This window comes from Citrus clementina, unplaced genomic scaffold (assembly GCF_000493195.1).
Source record: "Citrus clementina cultivar Clemenules unplaced genomic scaffold, Citrus_clementina_v1.0 scaffold_5, whole genome shotgun sequence".
NCBI classification, from domain to species: Eukaryota; Viridiplantae; Streptophyta; class Magnoliopsida; order Sapindales; family Rutaceae; genus Citrus; species Citrus x clementina.
Window position 1 is genome coordinate 16,853,465 of NW_006262201.1, and position 24,064 is coordinate 16,877,528.

At 33.2% G+C, this 24,064-nt stretch overlaps 3 protein-coding genes and 1 pseudogene across 4 annotated transcripts in view; 1 reads left to right on the forward strand and 3 right to left on the reverse strand.

The window, feature by feature from the left end:
- Positions 1–24,064, forward strand: part of LOC112097974 — a gene marked incomplete at both ends in the record, with an annotated part of 76,428 nt that overhangs the window by 30,478 nt on the left and 21,886 nt on the right. The gene's annotated exons all lie outside the window — the stretch shown is intronic.
- LOC112098346 lies at positions 974–2,431 on the reverse strand (annotated as a pseudogene).
- LOC18041087 lies at positions 16,387–17,466 on the reverse strand. The gene is made up of 2 exons (XM_006432096.2): positions 17,379–17,466; positions 16,387–17,014 (listed from the first exon to the last, which is right to left on the reverse strand). Exons 1-2 carry the CDS (start codon positions 17,460–17,462, stop codon positions 16,418–16,420), a joined length of 681 nt encoding a protein of 226 aa, XP_006432159.2. The 5' UTR covers positions 17,463–17,466; the 3' UTR covers positions 16,387–16,417.
- Positions 17,875–20,568, reverse strand: LOC112098345 (protein ALP1-like). 2 transcript variants are annotated; one of them, XM_024184447.1, is made up of 4 exons: positions 20,354–20,568; positions 18,829–19,345; positions 18,517–18,742; positions 17,875–18,421 (listed from the first exon to the last, which is right to left on the reverse strand). In XM_024184447.1, exons 2-4 carry the CDS (start codon positions 19,342–19,344, stop codon positions 17,982–17,984), a joined length of 1,182 nt encoding a protein of 393 aa, XP_024040215.1. In that variant the 5' UTR covers position 19,345; positions 20,354–20,568; the 3' UTR covers positions 17,875–17,981. The 2 variants fall into 2 exon arrangements, with proteins under 2 accessions (XP_024040215.1, XP_024040216.1); XM_024184448.1 differs by having other exon boundaries at positions 18,829–19,351.

The window sequence follows — 24,064 nt, forward strand, 5'->3', positions numbered from 1 at the left end:
GTTTAAGGCGAGTTTCACCAGCCCTCCGCACCTGAAGTCAACCCCCCTCCATATCCACCCATCTCAATCCTCATTCGCTCCACAAAAAGCCTAAACAGCCCGCACGTGCCGAACAAGCGAGGTACCCCGATCCTCGACAAAAAATATAAATTTATTGCTCTTGGGTTGGTTTTGTGGTTTTTTATTCATTGACCCAAAATCAGCAGCAAACAGTGACTACTTTTATCGACTCACCAATAGCTAATAGGAAACTCAAGTCATTTTCTCTTTAATTTTAAAAAATATTTTCTCCAGTTAGTGCTTGAGCCTCCACTTGTCATGAGTTAGATCACCCGAGTCATGAGTAGCAAGTAACAATGCAATGAGACCTCTCTGTTTTTTTTTTTTTTTTGAGTGTGCGATAATATTCCCTTGATAATTACTTGCTACTTCTAATATCTATTTTTGTGGCATTAATTATATACAAATTGAGTTTTTTTTTTTAAACGAGTGAACATTTTTAAATAAGGGGATCATTGGATTTCGCCCCATTCTCTCTAACGAGGCCCAAAAATTTGTTGATGCTAGGCTTTGTTTTTGACCTCTTTGGAGGGTGTCAAATAGGTGACAGAGACTAATAGCACGCTCAGCATCTCCTCTTGCTGGCCTTAAGAGTCATCTTAGGGATGATCCTCCATTAGATCAATCAAGTGTCTCTACAGTCTTGTTTTGTATAAGCATTCCCATTTAACAGTAGCTGATCAACTTTTCACATAGATATTACATAACATGACAGAGCAACTTGAGCATCCAAGTGGTCTAAATAACCATTCTGAAAGAATACAAAGTTTGGAATACAATAAAACCATGAGTGAAGCAAAATTACAACACTAATAATATTATAATATCGTCCAAGAGGATTTGATTGTTGTTAATATATACAACTGAAGTAGTATTAATTCTCACATATATAAGGAGTTCATTTACCCAAGCATTGAAAGTTTCAGTGTCCTTATCACTTCTTATCCTCCACAAAATCTCCTCCATTTGACCTTGATGAGTTGAAGTTCGAAGTGGTTTGTCCAGTTTCTTCAGGAGAGTATTAAGCCCTCCGAGAATTGATTAGGTGAAAAATCTACCTGCTCCATGCCGAATTGAGAATTCAATAAATCACAGCCATAACTAGAGCCATTAGAATATGACGATTGTAGTGCTGGATAAATTGGTGACTGCCATGGCGAGAGAGAGCCATAATTCAGCCAATTATAGCCACCATGTGGATTGAATTCCGCAGGCAGTCGAGGTTCTGCCTCGAAAGAATTTTCTACATTGTTAGTAGAATAAGAACACCAAAGCTGATATGGTAGTATTGGTGACTCCAAAATGTCAGTCCATACTAGCTGCCATTCTGGGGAAGTATTTTCTGCAACATGATTTCTAGAACAAGAAATCAAATGGTCACTTGGTGGAACTGGATAGACCACAAGAGCATTTTCTGCAACATGATTTCTATTAGAAACCAAATTTTGATTTAGTGGTTGTAAGGATCCTAGGGAAGTATCTCCTGCAACACCATTTCTAGAATGAGAAATCAAATGGTTAGTTGCCAGTACTTCAGTATCCAAACCTGTATGCTCTGCAGCACGATTTCTAATTCTAGAAATCGAATTGTCACTTGCTGGTACTTGAGAGACCAAAAGAGTATTTTCTGCAACATGATTTCTATTAGAAACCAAAGTTGATCAGGCGGATGAACAGATTCCGAAAAAATCTGTCCTCCAACATCACGAGTGATGGTAGAACAAGAGGTCAAATCTTCGCTTGATTGATCTTCAACACTAGTTGAAGCAGCAAGCTTGCTATTCCATTTTCTTTCTAGGCGACACACAACAAAGTCCCTCTACACAAATTAATAGCACAAATACAATAAGTTGTTTCCCAGGTGGCCCGCTGTATTATCAATATGCATATGCAATTCAACACAAAGCAGGACATAAGCCAGAAATGAAGCTCAAAACTAAACTCATGCCTTATAAAGAGGGTCATCCTCAATAGATATCTCGTGTATAACCCACTCAGTCTTAGCTTTCTTGGAAGCAGAACGACGGGGGCAAAAAGAAAAAATCTTTTTGGTACCAATTACCTCAGTACTGTTTTTGCGCTAACAGTAATAGTATCATACTTCTTCCTCACCCTGAATCTCAGAATGCCCTGCATCAAAACAATTCAGTCAACCATTAGTTCTGAATCAATTTTACTAAACTAACTTAAACGACATCGTATGGTTACTTGTCGGGTGACACTTACGGGGCAGGTCCCAGGGATCAAAGCTATAGAAATCAATTTCTTTGATGGTATGGACAGAAAAACCAGGGTCAAGCCTCTTCTTCTTCAGTAGACTAATGATTTCTTCATTAGTAGGCTTGAATTTGAACCCCACGAGCCTGTCCATTTTCTATTCAACACAGAAGAGACGGAGCAACAGCTACATTACCGTCGGTTAGGTTGGGAACCGCAAAATGCATAGACTGAGGGGGCGATCGTATTGTATTACTATTTATAAAGGCAGAGGCATTGACACGTCATTTTATTCCCTATGGCTTGGCTTTTTTCTTTCGCTAGCACATCTGCATATGATTTTACAGTTAATTGAGAAAATAGTGATAAACAACATATATTAAAATTATATCCTTTTAAGTGGTAATTAAGTTCACATTATCACATACGTTATTGTACACGATAAATTTTATTAATTAAGTTAACAGCATTAATCAATAAAATCATGACATGGAAACGGTGGCATATAATAAAGTATTTGACAACACACAGTTAAACCAGATTTCTTTCACTTTTAATTGTTTGTCGACAACAGTTAACGGATAAATATAATTTAAAAAATAAAGAAAGAAAGACCCCAAGATGCCACTACCATTTTTCTTTTTTGATTCCTTTTCTGCTTTTACGGTTACAAGTGGCCTTCCCTGTTACCTCACAAAGGTGTCACCTTTTCCAAGAAGTAGTTTGCTCGGATTGGATAGTGAGATTCCAGTTTTCCACATTTCCACCAACGATCAGCTACGAACCCAAATAGAAGTGAACGACCGAAAAACTTTGAAATGCTAATCACGTACAGGAAAACTTTTATTTTAAGACCATTGATCTCAAGTATGCACAAATACGATTGAGATTATGAATAAAGTTTAACACAAAGATCCCTGATGAGCTCATGCTCTTCATCAGTTGATGGATGCCATGTACATGAATCATTCACATCTCTACATAGGACGTAGACATATGTAAAATATCAAGGATGCCGGTCTCCTCCCTCACCTCTCTATTGTCACTTTTATCTAACATGCGATAGCCAATTAGCATGTGTTTTAAGCCCGCCAAAAAAAAAAAATTAATTTGTCTAAAGCCGAGTTAATTTTTTTCTAGCATCAATTTATTGGAAAGTGCACTCCTATATGGGTCGAGTATTTTCAAGCAAATTTGTTTCAAGTAAATCTGGGTCAAGTTAGAATTATGAGAAAGTAGTAAGGGTTTGAAAAATTAATTTGAACTTTATCCATCCCTCAATCTTAAATTTATATTGTTTATTAGCATATATTCTTCTAAATACATTAACCTTAAAATTAAAAAATAAATTTTAGTTTTGAAAAAAAAATCCTACAATTCCAACATTATCTCATCTCTCTTCAAAGATTTAAGCTAAACTTATGAACTTTTGATAATTTATATGTAGCTTTTATTAAATTTCATCTTTGGTTAAAGAAATATATTAAAATTTGCCTTCAATGCCCTACATATGGCTATTATGATTTTGGTGAGGGAGGAGTTTATAAAAATGGCCCAAAAACTTTGGTACTTTCTAAAATTCGCCATCCTAACTTTTTGTATCATATCTACCCAAACATCTAAATTTTAGACCTAGATACCCTTAATCTCATCAACAAAAGGCCAAACAAATCAAACTCTCAAAAAAATATCAATAGAACTCACCATCCTCTACTCACCAAATTTATAAAACAAATATACTTATATAGATAAAATTATCAATTGGAAAGAAAGAATTTAAGGCTATTATTTACTTTTACACGATGTGTGTTTTTTATTTCGATTGTTTAAAATTTATGGGGATATTTTAAGTAAAATTGAGTAAGGGGACGAACCTAGAAAATGTGCAACAAGAAGGCACCTGTTGCACATTTTGATAGTTTTTTTTTTTACAATGTAATTTTTTTTTAATCTTTTCTAATTATTTAGGCTTAATGGAGTTGTTCTTCAAATATGTTTTGATGGATCATGGGAGAAATCGGTAGATGGTTGTTTTGAATACATAAAAGGCAAAAATAGAGCTTTTTTTTATTGAATTTCTTGAAGACAAATTTAAAGTCCATATGTTCTACTCAACCCGTATGCTTACTACCTGTGAGCATACTTGATGATGAAATGGTAAGTATTTTGTTATATATGAGGTTTTGTATTCATTCTCAGCATCAGACATAATCTTATTCATCGTTTCTTTGATGTAAATAATAGAATGATCGTCCTCTCTATTTGACGAATAAAATAATCTTGACCAAATCTTCAATTTTGTCTATTATTAGGAAACAAAAACAAAAATTTAATTTATAACTGATTAAATCCAACCTCATTGTCTTATAACAATTAAAATGTTAAAAATAGCATGTAACCTTTCCTTTTAGGTGAGCCGTCTACTTCATATTCATCGTGAACAGATGGCTGATCATTTACTTCATATTCATAATCAACAGGTGTTCAATGCTTCTTGAATATTGGGAGTCTACTTCATATTCATCATCAATGGGTGTTCGATTTTGCTTGGGTATTGGGATCTTGCTCTGTTGAAGCTCATCTTTGTCCTCTTCAATGGGTGGCACGTTTATATTGGGGTGATGCTGCACAAAATAACAATAAAAACAAATTAAACAACTTGTAACTATTCGAGCTGCAATAATAATATTGTAACTATGTTAAGTTATGTACTCACATTACCGACCTAATGTGTCGCTATAGTCCTTTACACTATTCCAATATGGTGCGTTGTTCTCCTGCACGCTCGGGTCGAGTGTTTATTTAACAATCCCCGGTGCACAAAGTAACCCAAATTTTATGTTAGGCTAATAATCTATTATTTAATAAATGTTCATGGACAATCTAAATATATATATAATACTAACAAGATAAGTATTGTCATTGTAAAATTTTTATACCTCAATAAAACTTATTTTCGAAAAAGCAACACTTTTTAACTTAAATATGCGAGAAGTCTTCTTATTTGTTTTGATAGCCCAGTTTTCAATTAGAAAAACCATCCATCAATTTGAACAGCCAGCCTTGTAGCAAGCAAAGATATAAAGTTAGTAAAAAACGTTAATCATCTTTAAGTACAAAACAAAGAAACCGTAATTTTGTCTTTTCAACACACCTGTGCCTGGGTCAAAAGCCATAAAAGTTGTACTTTACATCTTTGAGAGTGTCCTTGCATTTCACCCCAATCATAAAATGTATTGAAAGATTAAATGCTTTCTGATTGAATCTTTTATTTCTGTTTTTATTTATTTATTTTTGTTTGTGCTTCAGAGGATCACACAGATACTGTAAATAACTCTTCAGTGTCTATGAGGCCAAAGGGGCATATTGAAGAATTTTTTTTTTTGAAGAAATCACTGCAGAAGAAACAGAAGAACTAGTACATAAAGATTTAGGTAACCAATTAACATATGTTACTTCATATGTAGTTGAAAAGAAAGAAAATACAGGGTATAGGAAATTCTCGACTAAGAAGAAAGGTACTGATGCTTTCTCATACAACTGCAACAGTTGCTACTCTGCCAATTTTATGAGCCTTTCTGTATGTGATTGCAGTTTATTTTCTTCTTTTATTTGCTTGCACTAGATTCTTATTATGATGCTTTCCTTAATTTCATTATGAGCTCACTTGGTCACTCCTCTCTTTTGATCCTTCTAGGAATCACATAACAGAGTTTGCCTACATGAGTCTGTATCACCACTGGCTTTCCATTGTTTGTTTGCTTGGTAAAACTAATGTAATTGGTTAATTGATTTCGCATGTGCCATGAATTGTCCCTAGAAATTCACTTGTCTTGTTTGGAAACTAGTCAACCCAAAAACAAAATTTTGTGCTATTTACAATTCTTTTGTGGTGCAAACACCTGCACAATCATGCATTCAGTGAAACTAAGAACATCTGCGTATGTATTGTGCCCGTTAAGGATACCAAAAGAGAGGAGCAAAGTTAAAGAAATTCTCTTTTCTTCATTGATTCTTTTCTGTTTAGTATCTATTGTATTATTAAGAAGCTTTTGTGGACCAAATTTATGTTATCTAAATGTTCTAAATAATACTACTACAATATCTAATGACTTGTTATTTTTCTCTTTGCAGTTTGTAATTATGCCAAAGGCCGGTGGGTTGCAGACAGCAGGCGTCCTATGTATTCTCGGTTTGGATGTAAACAGTGGTTATCAGAAATGTGGGGATGTGGATTGACCCAGCGATCAGATTTTTCTTATGAAGGATATAGGTGGCTGCCAAACAATTGTGAAATGCCGGAGTTTGAGCGATCTGCATTCTTGAGAAGGTAGGCCTCCGTTTTCATTTTTCGTAGTCAATGGATTCTGATTCCCCTGCTGCTTCTCTGCTCTCTTCTAATTGTCATTACCTGAAATGGCGTAACTACTACTGATTTCTGACCAAAAATCCTACGTAGACATCATTCTTTGAATTTGGAAGTGATCCTATTGTTATAAAAAAGAAATTTTGATGTTTAGACATGTTTAGTTTTCTAAATATTGTTCGTACATTCCAGAATGCAGGACAAAACAAAACCATTGGATATTGTTGTTCCATTGACAATTTATTGGAAGATTTTTGTGTAGATCTCCTTCTTCGACCATAAACAACAATAAAAAACACGACTAAGATCAAACATAACACAATCACTTGAATCACCACTTTGATCAGGATACTGAATTTTGATTTTCTCGATCCTGTGGGAGGACATGATGCAATTCATCTAAACCCCCACAAAGATTCTCATTCCCAACAAGTGAAATTCCTTTTGTGCTATTGAAAATGGCTTCTATTGGTACCTTGCCCTCAAAGTGATTGTATGACAGGTTTAAGAATGACAAAAAGGAAAGATTCTCAAGATATCTGTGGAATATGACCTGATAAATTATTGCGAGAGAGATCAAGTTCTGTAATGCTTTTCAAGGAACTCAAAGTGGATGGAATACTTCCAGTAAAAGAATTGTCCTGCATACTAAGATGTTCTAAGCTTGTACAACCACCTAGAGTAGTCGGAATCTCACCAGAAAACATGTTACTGGAAATATCCAATGAAACGAGATGCTTTAAGTTGCCTACTTCTGCAGGAAAATGGCCGCTGAGAAGATTATCAAACAGGTCTAGTAAAACTGAACGGGTTATGATGCGGAGGAGTTGTCGAGGCACAGTACCGCTGAGCTTATTTTTGCAGGTGGTCAACAAGATTAAATTCTGACAATTGCCAAGGGAAGGGGGTCTATTGCCTTTAGCTCACCAATTGCACGAGGTATGGTACCAGCTAATTAGTTGAACTCCAAACCAAGTGCATATAGATTCACAAGATTTGCTATCCCATCAGGAATGGTGCCTGATATTTGGTTGCTTCCAATGGCAATTACGGTCGTTGTTGTTGAGAGGTTGGCTAAAGAAAACGGTAGCACTTCTCCAAATCGATTTGAGTCTAAATCAAGCACTTCCAATTAGGTACAGTTTGTTAGAGGGGTTATAAAATCAAGATCATTTGCTGTCCCAGTTCCCAAGTTATTTTTCCCCAGATTTAGCCATGACAGATTCTCAAGTCTGCCAAAATTAACTGACACTTTCCCACTGAAAAGATTTCTATTAATGTCAAGTTTGTGAAGATTTGTAGCGTTGGACAATGAATCTTGGAGTGAACCAGTAAGATTGTTTCCACTGATGATAAAAAATCTCAGGTTGGGAAGATTGACTCCAATTTCAAAGGGCAAGCTTCCATGGAATTTGTTTCTATGTACAAAAATATATTCAAGGGAAGAGATGTTATAAATAGGAGGAAACATACCAGAGAATTTATTAAGACCTACATTGAAACTGATCAAGTTTCTTACATGGCTTATGGTGCTTGGAATTCTCCCAATAATCTCATCTAGCTCGCTTAAAAAATTTAAATAAAACTCATGAATTTGTTACAATTTATGCTTAGGCTTTGGAGCCAACATCTCAATCATCAGCTCATATTCCAAGGCCATGCGACCACAAATAGAGTGTGTTAGGGCAACTGGACGATTAAAAGATTGCTTGCATTAGTGCCTACCAGGCATTCTAGACGCTTCGAATGAATTACTTTGTATAGTTATGCAACGTTTATGATTTACCAAATACACTATTCTTTGTGTTCAAATTGACCTGTCTTTAATTGTTGCGAATATTATACACAAGGATTTTGTACCTTACATGATAGGGTAACAACAGTTAGGAAATTTACAACTGTTACATTTAATTGAACGACTGAAAAATGAAATGAAAATTCTAAAAATATAATGAACAGTAATGAAACAATTGTTCTATACACAACTAGAGTTTCTTGTTATTTGCATAATTAATTGAGCATCTTGTTCTTGTTTCATTATCATAGTAGTTATCAGGAGTGTTGGAGAATTTGAAGAATAAAAGACAAATTTTATTGGAGAAAGTTCAAGAACATCACAAGAACAATTCATACTCTCTCACAAATCACTCTTAAAAATTTTGTTTTGCTTCGTATACTTTTTTCTTCTGACACTTGATGCATACAACACAAATGGCATAGGTATTTATAATGAATGAAAACAAATATAATCAAAACAATACACATCACCTAACATGTTCCACCAAGCTTTCATTATAGCACCAAACATATTCCAGTCAGCTAACATGCTCTAAAGGAGTCCTTTAATGGCATCCAAATTGTAAAACTAATGTCCACTCAATTAGATGCTTCATGGATATAACATTGTAGGACCATGATAATGGAGCATAATGATGAAGGGCCATGTACAACTCATCACCTCATTCCACTTAAATGAACTATTTGTGTAGAATAAGTTTATTGCTTTCATTACTTCCCCTTAAACCTTTTTATGACACCAAGTATATTTTTTAATCTGATAAAATCTTCTTACTTGAGCGGTTTGGTGAAGATATCAGCTGCTTGATCTTGTGATTTCACATACTTGACTTGCACTTCTTTTCTTGTAATACACTCCCTTATGAAATGGTAGCGAGTATCTATGTGTTTGCTTCAATCATGAAAGACTTGATTCTTGGATAGGGCAATTGCTGATTTATTATCAACACAAATCTAGGTTGACTTTTCTTGTGGCAAACCTAACTCATTCAATTAAATTTCTGAGCCAAATTGCATGAGAAACACTTGATGTAGTAGCTACGTACTTAACTTCACAGGTGGAAAGTGTGACAATTGGTTGCTTCTTTGACATCAACACGAAAGCAGTGTCTCCCATGAAGAACACAAATCTTGTGGTGCTCTTTCGATCATATATATCTCTACCACAAGCACTGCTGCTATATCCAACAAGGTTGTAGTCATTAGAAAATGAGTATAATAGGCCAAAATTAATTGTATCTTTAATGTAGCGAAAAATTCTTTTTGCAGCTTTAAAATGAGTGTTTTTTGGATTCTCTATGTATCGACTCACAAGTCCAACAGCATAAAGGATATCTAGTCTCGTGCATGTCAAATAACGTAAGCTTCCGACCAAACTTTGAAAGAATGTTAGATCTACATCTTTGCCTTCATCATGTATGGATAACTTGACTTCACATTTCACTAGCGTGCTTATAGATTTGCAATCATTCATCTTGAACTTCTTGAGAATCTTGTTTACATAACTTTCAAGGGAAATAAATATGCCTTCTTCTTTTTGCTTGAGTTTAATTTTGAGTTAATATGTCGTTAATCTGATGTCAATCATCTCAAACTCTTTGATCATCACTCTTTTGAACTCTTCAAATAAGCTTGGATTATTTCCAGTGAAGATGAGATCATCCACGTACAAATACACAATCAAAATGTCTCCATCTTTTTCTTTGACGTAGAAAGTATGTTCATATGGGCATTTGGTGAAGTTATTCTCTTGAAAATACTTGTTAATTTTGCTATTCTTTGCCCTTGGTGCTTTAACCCATAAAGAGCTTTCTTCTATCTCAAAACTTTGTCTTCATGTCTTTTTACTACATAGCTTAATGGTTGTTTGATATAAACTTCTTATTTGAGAAATCCATTCAAGAAAGCAAACTTCACATCCATTTGAAAAGTCTTCCATTTATTTTTAAGCAGCCAAAGAAATAATAAGTCTAATAGTTTCAAATCAAGCTACAGAAGCAAATACCTCATCATATTCTATGCTAGCCTTTTGACTATAGGCTTTTGCAACTAGCCTTACTTTATGCCTTTCAATTTCTCCTTCGACATTTCTCTTTGTCTTATACACCTATTTAACACTGATCGCCTTGTGACCTTTAGAAAAAGTAATAAGTTCCCAAGTGTCATTCTTCACAATGGCCTTGATTTCTTTATCCATTGCGATTCTTCACTTCTCATCTTGTGCAGCTTCTTGAAATTTAATTGGCTAACAATCAGAAAAGATGCAAAAAAGAGTGAGATTGTTAAGTCTATCAGTTGCCTCGTAGAGATCATGAAGATTCCTTATACATTCTTCGGTTCTTTCATTTAAGACAGATGGTAGTGAATCTTCACATGTGGTTGATGCTTGTGAGATATGTGAAGTAGCTAACTCTTATTGTTCTTCTATTTGTTTTATCTGTGTATGATCATCTTCTTTAATGGGAAAGAAGTCGAATTCATTCACAGTAGAGCCAAAATTTTCCTTCTTCATTGAAAATTACATCTCTGTTGATCACGATTTTCTCGTTGTTCGGATTGTACAACTTGTATCCTTTGGAATTGATGTCCTAGCCAATGAAGACGAACTTTTCACTTTTATCATCCAACTTAGCTCTTTTCTCCACATGGGCAATGCTTCTAAAACTCTCAGATAGGCAATGTCGGTATTTCTTCTACTCTATGCTTCTTATAGCGTCTTGCCTCATACACTGCTTGTTGGAGATTGGTTGGATAGGTAGACTTCACATACAATAGTTTCAACCTAAAATTCTTTAGCTCGTCTCTTACTCTTGAGCATGCTTTTTGCCATGTCAAGAATGGTTTTGTTCTTCTTTTCTACAACATTATTTTTAGGGGGGGTGATCTTGGAACTTTCAAAGGGCGCTAAATTTCATTTACTTCATAAAACTCTATGAATTCTTTGGAAGTGAACTATCTACCTCGATCAAATCTCATGGCTGTAATTTGGTATCCAATTTCTTTTTTCACTACAGCTTTAAACTTCTTAAAAGCTTTAAAAACTTCTGACTTTTGCTTTAAAAAATACAACAAAGTTTTTTTTTTTTTTTGAAAAATCATCTATGAAGAGAAAGAAATAGTTACTTTTACCAAGGGACCTTGGCTTGAATGGACTGCACACATTAGTATGAATAAGCTCAAGTAACTTCTGAGCTCTTGATTTGGACTCCTTTGAAAAGCTCTTTTAAAACTGCTTGCCACGTAAACATCCTTCACAAAATTGATTGGGATGATTGATTGAAGGCAGGTCTTTCACCATGTTCTTCTTTGATAGTAGCTCTAGTCCACCAAAGTTGAAATATTCATATCCAAGATGCTAAATCCAGGTTGGATCTTTGCAACAAGCCTTGAGACACTTTACAATATTATTTTGAATATTTAAAGGAAACATTCTATTCTTCAACATTCTCACCCTTGTAATTAGGTTTTTGTTGTCATCGCTTTAGAAAAAGAATGTAATCTTTTAAGTGAATATCATAACATTTTCACAAGAGTTGACCTAAATTGAGGATGTTACTTTTCATACTGGCCACATAATAAATATTTGAAATTAATTGGTGGCTACCATCTTTTGTATGAAAAAGAATGTCTCATTTGCCCTTCACTGGTACTTTTGAATCATCTCTAAAAGTAACATTGCCATTCACAAATTCATTTACTTCTGTGAACATGCTTCTATTTATGCTCATGTGATTACTAACACTTGTGTCAAGATACCATGTATTTTCTTGACCTCCACTCATGTCGTTTCATGCTAGTAAAACATAACATCTTCACAATTCTTCTCTTCAACATAATTCACTCTCTCATCAATTCTGGTACTTAGAGCTCTATATTCTGAAGCATAATACGCAAACTTTTGACAATTATAGCACTGTACTTGGGATTTGTCATACCTCGATCTTGGATTGCCTCTACCTCCTCTTTTGGTTGAGCTTTCTCTTTTTCCATAATTAAAGTTGTTGTTGTTGAAGGTCAACGACCTCTACCTCGTCCTCAATCTCTACGTCGAACATAATGCCTTCTTTCATTGTCCTCAATCTCATGATTTCCATCTTGAGGAGTTGTTCTTTAATCCCATGCTTTTTCTTCATTTTTTTCTTTGTAGGCTTGCAACCTTCCTTGAAGTTTTTCGATCATCATAGTCTTTAAATCTTTTGTTTTCTCAACTGTCACAACAATATGGTCAAACTTCAAATTCATCGAACAAAGTGTTTTTTCAATAATCCTTACAATGTTTAGCTCTTCACCATTTCTTTTTAATTCATTAGCAACAGTCATAACTCGAGTAAAATAATCTAAAATAGATTCAGATACCTTCATATGTAAGGATTCAAATTCTCCTTTTAATGTTTGGAGATGAACCTTCTTAACCTATTCCGCTCCCTTGTAAGAGGTTCTAGCTTCTCCTATGCTTCCTTTGAGGAGGTTGTGTCAGCAATCTTTTCAAAAGCATCTCATCTAATGATTGAAAGATGAGATACTTTGCTTTATTCTTTTTTTCAAGTCTTTCAATTTCTCCTTTTACGATGCAGTTAAAGTAGCTTTATTTTTTGGCGCAGAAAAGCCTTTTTTTCCACAACTTCCCATACATCATGTGCCCTTAAGGGAGCGTTTATTTTGATACTCCAATTGTCAAACTTGCTCCCTTTTCAATTGTGGAACTTGAAATGATATCATGTCACCGTTTTCCATAATTCACAAATTGAGCAAGAATTTGAAGATTCTGAATGCACAGATGGATTCGGAACATTGAAAAACATTGGGAGGAACATGGGTCAACTACTAATCAATGGGGAACGATGGTCAATAATCAATGCTAGTCAACAGTCAACAATTCAGTTTGGATTGGTTGATTTGACTCGGTTTCGGCTTGAAATAGTGCGGTTCAACTTGGTGAGTTGACTCAGTTGCAGGGCAGAAAACTTTTGGCGGCAATTGCAGGGGTGTTTGGACTCCAATCAGGCTGATTTTTGCGGCACTATTTTTGTCTCATCGAGCTCTTTGATTTGATATGCTATAATGCTATGTGGAGTATCGATAACTAGCTCTAATACCACTTTGTTGGAGAATTCGAAGAATAAAACATAAATTATATTGGAGAAAGCTCAAGAACAATTCACACACTCACAAAATATTCTTAGAAGCTTTGTTTTCCTTGTTATGCTTTCTTTTTCTTACACTTGATGCATATAACACAAATGGCATAGGTATTTATATTAAATGAAATACAAACATAATCATAACAAAACACATCACCCAACATGTTCCACCAAGCTTTCATCATAGCACCAAATATATTCCACTCAGCTAACATGCTCTAAAGGAGTCCTTTAATGGCATCCAAAGTGCAAAACTAATCTCCACTCAATTAGATGCTTCATGGATATAACATTGTAGGATCGTGATGATGGAGCATAATGATGAGGGGCCATGTTCAACTAAACACCTCATTCCACTTAAATGAATTATTCTTGTAAAACAAGTTTATTGTTTTCAACAAGGAGAGCTCCAACTACTGACAATTGAGTGCATGCTTAAAACAATTCTATCATCTATGAGTTGTATGTAATACATATTTTTTTTTTTCAGTTGCTATTAATTTTAAAAAAATACTCTCTCCAATATTGGCATTTCAAGAATTATTTTTATTGCATTTAGGGAGCAGATAGTAAAGTCTTGTTTGGTACTATTATTGGACATCTATAATTTTTAGACTATAACATTGAAATATTTGGTAAATAATTACTAGTGTGGTTTGGAATTTAAGTTTTTTTCTTTTATCTCAAACTTGTATAACGAAAAACTTATAATATCCTTTTACTTTTTGCAAAATATATTATATAAAAGTCATATTTATCACAAACTATCAACTTTTATAATATAGTACATCAACACCATATAAAGCTTAAGGGTCCTGCTACTTTGCAACTGGTGTTTGTTACCCTTATTTTATCATTTAGTGATTTAACCATTAAATCTAACCAAAGAGTTGCATGGCCGTGCAGATGGGTTTGCATGGTTATTAACATTGTCATCCCTGATGTTTTTTGAAAAATTAGAAAAGGTAAAAGTTTCTAAATGTTGACATATATGTCCAGATGTTTCAAATTTTTTTACAATTAAATCTATTGACCTAGTTTGACTATTAGCATGAGTATAGTGTATGGACAACAATGTAATCTCATGTAAAAAGTTTTAAATGCATGAAAAATTAAAACGCCTTAATTAATATTTTGTTAACATAATATCCATTTAATATACAATAATTATTTGAATATGTCAATTAAAAAAGAATACATGATAAAAATATATTACTTTGTTAACAATAATAATATATGACCATAACGAACATGCATATGCCTAAATTAAATGTTTCCAATAATATTATTAATGAACAAGTTGTGTAATTCGTAAGGTATATTTAATTAAATATTTTTTTTATTTTGATACTATTATGCTGCGTTTACTTTTTGGATTGGATTGGGAATCCTGAGGAGTGGGAATCCAGGGATTAGGAGTGTGGAGTGGGAGTGGGAGTAGAGTGTTTACTTAGACTAAATGAAAGTATGGATTGTCAATCAGAATCCTAATTATTTGTTTACTTTGTCTTGGATTGGGAGTAAATTGTTTTAAATTACAATTTTATCCTTATGTAAAGAATTTGTAGTTTTTTTTTAAAAAATGAATAAAAAAATATTTGTACAATAACCTATTTATTTTATCATTAATTTTAATTATATAAAATACTAATTATTTTTAATGACGTAAAATAAATTTTTTTATGAATTTTATTTTAATTTTAAAACTAAAAATTATTGGTAATATTTATCTGTATAAACAAAAGACAATTTAAAATGTTAGATTATACTATTACATTGTGCCATCGTCAAGAAAATTATTTTTCACAACTTTAATTTTTCCATCCTGTTATTTTTTATTTATTTATTTTTTCAAATTTTATGTGCATACACAACTTGTTCTAAATATGAACATATCAAGGCATAGGGCAGCCATCAGTTTTGATGCCTGGAGCTACAGGCCATTTTGGCAAACAACCTTTCTATTTTTTCCAGTGGCTTTCCAGTAGCTAGCTTTGGTGGCTCTATTTGTTCTCGAGCCATTCGGGTAATTTCGAACCCTAGGACAGAAGAAGAACCATTCTATATCTCATTTTGGAAGGAATGATTTCTCTGCAAATTTACAATTGGAAATTCATTTTGTTGAATTCTCAAATCAATAAGATTAAGGTAAACAGAATGACCGAATATAAAACAGCTACTCACTGCTTTTTTTCTCATTATTGTACATGAAAACTTAAATCCCATAAAATTGGCTTTTAGTACAAAAAGTTAAGGCCCCATGTGAAGAAAGATTCTAACAGGAATCAAATAAATAAAACAAACGAAAAAGTGCTTTACAAAGCTAAAAACAATTCCTTGTTCACATTAACTTTCAACTGTCTTTGATCACTAAAGCTAATTCATGTTTTTCATGGCAATTAGACAAATACAAACATTACACGATTAAAATCTGAGGTACTTGGTAACTGATCAAATTTGTACAATTAGACCACATGAATACACAACTTGTTCTAAATATGAACAAATCAAGGTATAGGGCAGCCATCAGTTTTGATGCCTGGAGCTATAAGCCATTTTGCCAATAGGTAATACTTGGTAGAATGAAGTCCCCACCACTATGGTCCAAAAATATCATTAGACTGCAGCATAAAGTAAATCAATATAGCCATGAAAACAAAATTAAATATTGTTCATTAGTTCGATATAGTTTCGAACCCCAAAATATATTACATAGCACCTCAAGTCCAAGGTTCCAAAATAATATTATATAAGAACACATCTCTAAAGTTCCAAAATAGTGTGTTCATTTGACAAAACACAATCTAAATTTCTAAACTAATACAAGGACTGCATCTCACAAACCACGACCAATCTTTCGAAGGATATACCCCTTTTTCAGCTCATTGGGCAAGTTGAAGAACACACGTAGCATATCATGTTTGGTTGCCAAAATATCAATCGCATCTAATATTTCTTGCTCGCCTAAGCCTTCAATCTTACATATTTCACCATACAACTTAGCTTGTAAATCAGATAATTCTTTGTCATCAGTAGAAAGTACGCTAATCAACCCATCAAGCTTGGGTACAATGGCTGAAATGGACTCTGCCATTGCCCCCATATTTGAAGACATAATTTCAAATGTCTTGTCCTTGGTTCTTATTTTCTTCTTGGGATGGCTGGAATTACTTGGAATGCTTTCATTTTCATTAGCATGTGCACGTGATTGTGGAGTGTGTGACATATCATCAAGAATATTCTCCATAAAAGTCTCATGAGTGGAATCATTTCCTAAGGTGAAATTAAAATTGTCTTCATGACGTACCTCTTCTTCGTCATCATCAGCATTGCCGGCATTTGCTCCATTAGCTCTATCACGACCAAAGATCTCACTCAATGTGTAATAATGGGGAAATGGTTTGAGAAATAACCCACTTGCATCCTTTCTTTTCTATTGGGGGAATAACAAAACAAAGAAACATGAACAGCACAACAACATAAACAGGACAACAAATGATTGATTAATGTTAAACAATCAGTGCCCTTTAATCTTAAACGAACATAAACAGCAAATATTTAACAAAGAAACAAGATCAACACATCAAAAGAATGAAGCCTAGAAATAATAATGGAACAAAGAAACATGAACAGCCCATCAACATAAACAGCCCAGAAACGGAGTCAAAAACAGAGCACGAACATCCAAAACAGCCCAAATGAAATAAATCAGATAGATAAAGGACATTATAAACTTCAAAACCAATTATGATCTACTCCCTAACTCTCAATAGAAAGAATAAAGTTAGGTATTTTACCTTCACATACTCATCGTAAACACTTTTATCACATACAATCATCGACTTCTCTGAATCCCAACCAAACCCACTTAGAGCTAACATGTCTGCCACAGCATTATGTTTTAGCTTGAAATACTTCACTCTAGATTCAATATGGGGATATGCTTTCAATCCACATCCTGGAATTTTCAACTCCAACATACTTTCAAGTTGATTCAAGTATCCAGTTTGGAACCCACAATCTACCCGCCACATTGGATTTTGACTCAATTCATACAATGAATCTACCAATGCATCATCTTGGGCTGTTGTCTAGTAATGCTTCGACAACCCACGACCTCTTTGACTCATTCTATTTACAATAAAATAAATTTGTTATAAAAAAAGTATAACGTCAACTACACTTGATTGTATAGTTAAATGCAACATATAAAATGAAAATAAATGGCAAAAATAATTCATCATAAAAAATAATAATAAATTGCATAAACAGCAAATATAAAATAATACATTGTCAATTAAAACAATCACATTGTCATTGAAGGAACACACCAAACAAATACATTGTTAAATACCATTACAAGTGATTTAACAAACTACAATGATAATAAACGAATGTCCTCATGCATTCCTCATGTTCCACATCTCTTGAGCTAAATTATCTCTCCAAGCAGACCACTCATTTGAAGTGTCAATTGACTCAATGAATTGTGCTTCGTCAACATTGTCCCCTATGTCATCATCTATTTCTTCTTCCATAACATCGATAGACATTTCCGTTCTTATGAAATTGTGCAACATACAACAAACAGATATTATACGACGTTGTGTTATAATATCATAAAAAGCGGGACTTCTAAGTACAACCCATCTCTTCTTTAATATCCCGAAACATCGCTCAATCACATTGCGAGCACTAGAGTGTTTCATATTAAAAAACTCTTTTGGTGTATGAGGTTGGTGTCCATCACGAAAGTCGCTCAAATGATAACGTTCCCCTCTATATGGTGAAAGAAAACTCATCCCATTGGTATAGCCAGCATCAACCAAGTAATAATAACCTATAAAAAGAATAAGATAATGTTGTATGAAAAAAAATCATTCGCCAAGTAATATACTCTCACAAGCTAAAGAAAAATTTGGTTAAATTTATTACCATGAGGGACTTTTAACCCATTTGTTCTAGTTAAGGCATCTTTTAGCACGCGCATATCATGAGTTGAACCTTCCCAACCCGGTAAGACATATATAAATTGCATATCTTGTGAACAAACTCCCAAAACATTTGTTGCAATCTCATTTTTTCTAGTTCTATATCTTGGTTTATCGGCCTCCGAAACATGAACTTTTATATAAGTACCATCTAAAGCTCCTAAGCAATTCTACAATAAACCATTAAAAAAATTTAATGAGTCAATGTACAAAGTGTATTAGAGAAGACACAAATGAAACAAAATATTATACTTACCGTAAACCACTTCCATTTTGGGTCCGTTGAGTTGTCTGTAATTGGCTCAGGTTTCTTCCAAAATTCCTTTTGACATCTAATCATTGCCCTTAAACACTCATGAAAACATTTACTAACTGTTCTTCTGGATCTCTTAAAGTTAAAACCGACAACCCGATTTTTGACATGATGTGCTAAGATTGACAAAAACATTGCAACCATTTCCTCTGGAGACACCCTTTTACTTCTAACCAAACTCCCTTTCTCACAAAGAAGCTTACATAATTTGAAAAATGCTTGTCTATCCATTCTTAATTGTGACAAACATTTTATATCACTTTCAAACACCAAGCCATGCAAATGTGACAGTTGTTGGTAAACTCTATAAGCTGAATTTGGACTTTCCAACCTTTGTTCACAAGATAAGTAAACATAGGAATACATAGCAGCACACACAGCCATAATCATTTGCAACATGACAACTAGTTCTTGTATAATTACCAAGATTTTCTGCTTTCTTGCTAACAACTGTGCCATCCTATCGCTTAACAAAAAAGAAAACTCGATAAATAAAATGGGCTGGAAAATTAATTTTTATTTCTTTATGATGGAACCTCAACTAAATGAGCTGGAAAATATATTAACTAATCCATCAGTTATATAAAATAAGCCAAAACCAACAAGAGGAAATTTATCAAATCGAACAGCAGCAAAAACAATCTCTTTCATTCTCTTTCAATTACTTTTCTGTTAAAACACAGACAAAAATAGCTAATGCTTGGATGCCAGAGGCATAAAAAAGGTCAAAATTTTGCTAAAATAATAATAAATCTAATTATTTTTCAACTTGTCATTGATAAAGTGTTTTCTCAATAGTCACAGCTAGAGGAAATGATAGCTTAAATAAGAGAACAAGAATAAAGTAGACTATGTAATTATCATGCCTTATCTTTCCCAGCATCATTATATTAGTCAAACATGTGGAGTCAATAACTAATCATTATGTCCAAATAAGAACTGCAAAAAGTTTACATTCCAATATAAATATAAACTAATTATATTGCAAAAAGTTTACACTTGTTGAGTTCCCTTCAAATATGTTTACATATTTTAACCATAAATAGTTGTAAATTATGGACCCTAATCTTACACATGGCAAAATCTTAAACTGGCATGCATTAGACTAATTATGGATCTGCATGTACACGATCATTGCTCTCTTGAAAATGGGAGAAAAAAACCAAATCCATGCATTAAATTTTCACAACCCAGAATAGAGAAATTTTAAACAAAAAAAAAGAGCTTCCACATGACCACTGAACTGGCACCACATCTTGTCTCTATACACAGTAGGAGCAAAAGCAGAGAAAAAGCACTTTCAACACACAAAAGAACTTCCTCTTTTATTTTCACTTTTTGACCAAAAAAAATAAGCAAATCGGTTCGAGCAACACATGTAACACAAAGATAAATTAATGACAGATCGTTGCATGTATGACTCAACAAAAACTAGATCAGTGGCATGAATGTTATTAGAAAACATTACCTTCGATGATTCGAAATCGACAAAAGAGAATTTTTAGCAGCGTGGGTAGTGATTCCAAAGCCGTGATTGAGGCTAGTTCATGTATTCTCTTTTCGCCGGCACCGGTGACCTTTTCCAAGTGAAGAAATCGAGCAATGATTTTGGGATTTCACGAGTTAGATTTTGGGATTTCACTGGTTAGGGTTTGATGAACTTGAAATTCGTTACCATTCAGTCTTTTTTATATATGGTACAATTGTAAATTTTGATATTGTTTAAGGGCGTTTTTGGTATCAAAGGAGTGGGAGTGGGACTCCCACCTCTCCCCACGGGAGTGGGAATCCCAATCCCCACTCCAAAATTGAGTGGGTCCCACGGAGTGGGAATCCCACTCCCCCTTCAAAACTTGCAAGTAAACGCTGGAGTGGGAGGAATCCACACTCCTCACTCCCACTCCAGCAAGCAAACACTACATTAGCTTCTTTGTGTATGATAACTGAATTTCATTTATGTTTTTTCTTTACTCCTAATTAGCAGTTTAGCACCCATGAACTCTATCCTCTATTTTTGTTTCCTTCTTTTCATAAACTCTAACCAAATAAAATAGTTTTAATTTAAACCATCATATTTTAGAAGTAGATTTTTTGATTGACGAAAGTCCTACTATTGATTCTTTGGTCTATGCAGTAGTGTGATTTAAAAAAAGGGTCCAGCTACCGTGCACTTGGTGCATGGTACCCCACATTTTGTCTATTTATGAGTTGCCCATTAGATTTAATGCAAAACTTGCTTCAACAACATGGATGTATTCTATTTGGTTTTTAACATTAACATCTCTATTGTTTTTCAAAAAAGAAAAATAATCAAAAGTTTGAGAAATAATTTTGGATAATTTTTATATTTTCTATTTTGATCAAGTGATCTAATTTACTATTAAAATTAATGACAATATAAGGCCAATAACTTGAAAAAAAAATAATACATAAAATCTTTTTTTTGAAAATAATATAATATTAATTTAATATGTAATAAATAATTTAAATATATAATAAAATATATTAATTTATCAATAATATTAAACAATTTTTAGAAACAGTATAAAATCTATTTAATCAATAATAAATAATTTAAATATGTAATTAAATTTTAATTTATCAATAATAATATGACCAAATGACAATGTTAAAAAATTTTATAATAATCAATTATGGTTTAGTACTCAAATATAAATAATAGAAATATATTCTTAAGTGTAAATAGTAGAAATATTTTGGACTTATATATTCAAATTTCATAACTTTTAATTTTTTTCACTTTTCAGCAAATAAGAGGGACTGTAAAGTAATTTACCAAAAACAATGGTACCGTGTACCCAGGGCACCGTAGCTTCATCCAAAGCTTGTAATCATTTACGCGTGATTAAAAATGTCAAATTACTTTTCCACCACAAAAAAATAAACACCATTCTTACATCAAAAGAGAAATGAAAAATTAATACATTAACTTAAAAGAGAAGAATACAAATAGAGAGAGAAAATCATAGAATTTGAAATGTTAAAGTGATTTGTTCAATATAGAGAGAAATTAAAAAGAAGTCCACTAATATTTTGTAATTAGAAAACTAGCTATATAGACTATCTTAGTATCTTACATAAATTATATTATAGAATAGCCTAAATATATTTATCCTCACTAATAATAGGTTACGTACTCCTCAAGGTCAACAAGATGTCTTTCCCAAATTGTTTTTATTTTTATTTTTTCATTTTCTTTTTATCCAATAGCTGAGGTGTAATGGAGCAACAGTAATAAAAGTTGCTGTTAATTTTATTGTTCTCTTTTTCTAATTGTGTTTGTATCAAATTAACGAGTACCAAAATTTCCACAATTAATCCTAGTTAGGGATGGCAAATATCCAATTCTGGATGGATAATATCCATCAAAATACAAATCTATAATTATCCATGATGGATATATCCATATCCATATCCAGTATTTAATATTGGACATGGATATGGATTTTATCCATAAAGATATGGATATCCATGGATATCCACGGATATCCATGAATATTTTATTTTTATTATATAAAAAATAAAAAAAATAAATAAAAAATAATATAAAATAGTTAAAATCAGTATTAGATTCTAATATCAAATAAAAAATAATAAACATAACAAATATCAAAACTATGAATTCAAAAAAATTATAATATGAAATTACAAATTAATTTCAAATTAAATACAAAAAGTTCATTCTTCTAACGCATCATTAATCTCCAATCTTCTAACACATCATTAATCTCCAACTAGATCATCATCATTAATCTGCAAATTCAAGCAAAACACAGATAATATTAAATGCACAATGAGCCAAATGAAAAATGAAAGAAGCTTAATAGTGTAAGTTCAGCCAGTTGTGACAGTTACCTGCGGATATGATGAGTGTCTGACCAGTATAATTCAGGTTTGCCTTTGCCCAAGGAAATTTTCAAACTGCAACCAACTGATAACAAGAAGTAAATGAGAAAATGACAGAAAAAAGCCAGACCTGCCATTTGATGCATGAATAGAGCAGATATGAACTAAACAGGAAATTCTGAAACAGAGACTCCAATTGTATGTTTCTCAGCACTTTACTTCCTAACTAAATAAATATATAATATAGATAGTAGGCAGTCTATTGTGCAAAGGGCTCACATGCTTATTATTTCTTAATCTCAGAAGTGATCAAAGTATTTTAAGCATCAACCAAGGCAGTTACATTTTCTGTAATATTCAGCTTAAACCATATAATTTGCCACCATGGCCATAACAAATGAAATATCTTTGGCAGCCGGATAGATTTTTAAATCAAGTGAAACTTAAGATGAATAACACAGGACAGAAGATTAGGTAATAGAAGACAGGGCCACAGAACAGAACACCAGGGATCCGTAACATTGAGGTCCTTTCCTAAAAATATACTCTTCAATTAGGCACAACAATAAGCATCAAGCACATACCAAAAAAAGAAAAATAAACACTATTCAGAACATGGTTGGGTCTCCTCTTCATCATCATTATCAGTCACTTCTCCATTTATTTCTTCCCCATTCATCACTTTATCTTTAGGAATCTCACCTAATTTAAAAAAAAAAACTTGTAAAATATAAAAAAAAAAAACAAATACTATCAAAATCAAATAAGTGCAGAAGTGAGCTGAATTTGATACCTTTTAATTGAGCCCATATCCAATTATGAGTACACATTAAGGCCTCTACTGTACTCGGATGAAGTCTACTACGATGTGGGCTTAAACATCGACCTCCCGCACTAAAAGCAGATTCGGAAGCAACTGTGGAGACCGGAACAGCCAGCAAATCTCTAGCAATCTCAGACAATATCGGATATCTACTTCTATTCACCTTCCACCACATTAAAATATCGAAGTCTGGAGTAGTCTTATCCTCTTCTTCCAAGTAATTATCTAACTCCGACTTAACTCGTTTACCAATATGTTGGCTTTGAATGCATTAAATTTTTGCACATCCCACATACCCATCACAACTGAACTAGAATTAGAATTACAAACAACACTAGACTCACCAAATCCTTCAGCCAAATTCGATCCAACCACACTCTTTTTTTTATATTCTGAATATAAGTCAGAACAGAGAGTACGGATTCTATCAACATGAGTTGATGCATCACTACCATAAATCTGAGGAAAGAAATAATCCACTAGAACCAT

Coding starts and splice junctions, on each gene's coding strand:
- LOC18041087 (XM_006432096.2), bottom strand. CDS start 17,462: ATGTTAGCTCTAAGTGGGTTTGGTTGGGATTCAGAGAAGTCGATGATT. Junction 17,015..17,378: donor TTTACGATGAGTATGTGAAG/GTAAAATACCTA, acceptor TTCCCCCAATAG/AAAAGAAAGGATGCAAGTGG.
- LOC112098345 (XM_024184447.1), bottom strand. CDS start 19,344: ATGGCACAGTTGTTAGCAAGAAAGCAGAAAATCTTGGTAATTATACAA. Junction 18,743..18,828: donor CAAAATGGAAGTGGTTTACG/GTAAGTATAATA, acceptor GGTTTATTGTAG/AATTGCTTAGGAGCTTTAGA. Junction 18,422..18,516: donor TGGGTTAAAAGTCCCTCATG/GTAATAAATTTA, acceptor TTCTTTTTATAG/GTTATTATTACTTGGTTGAT.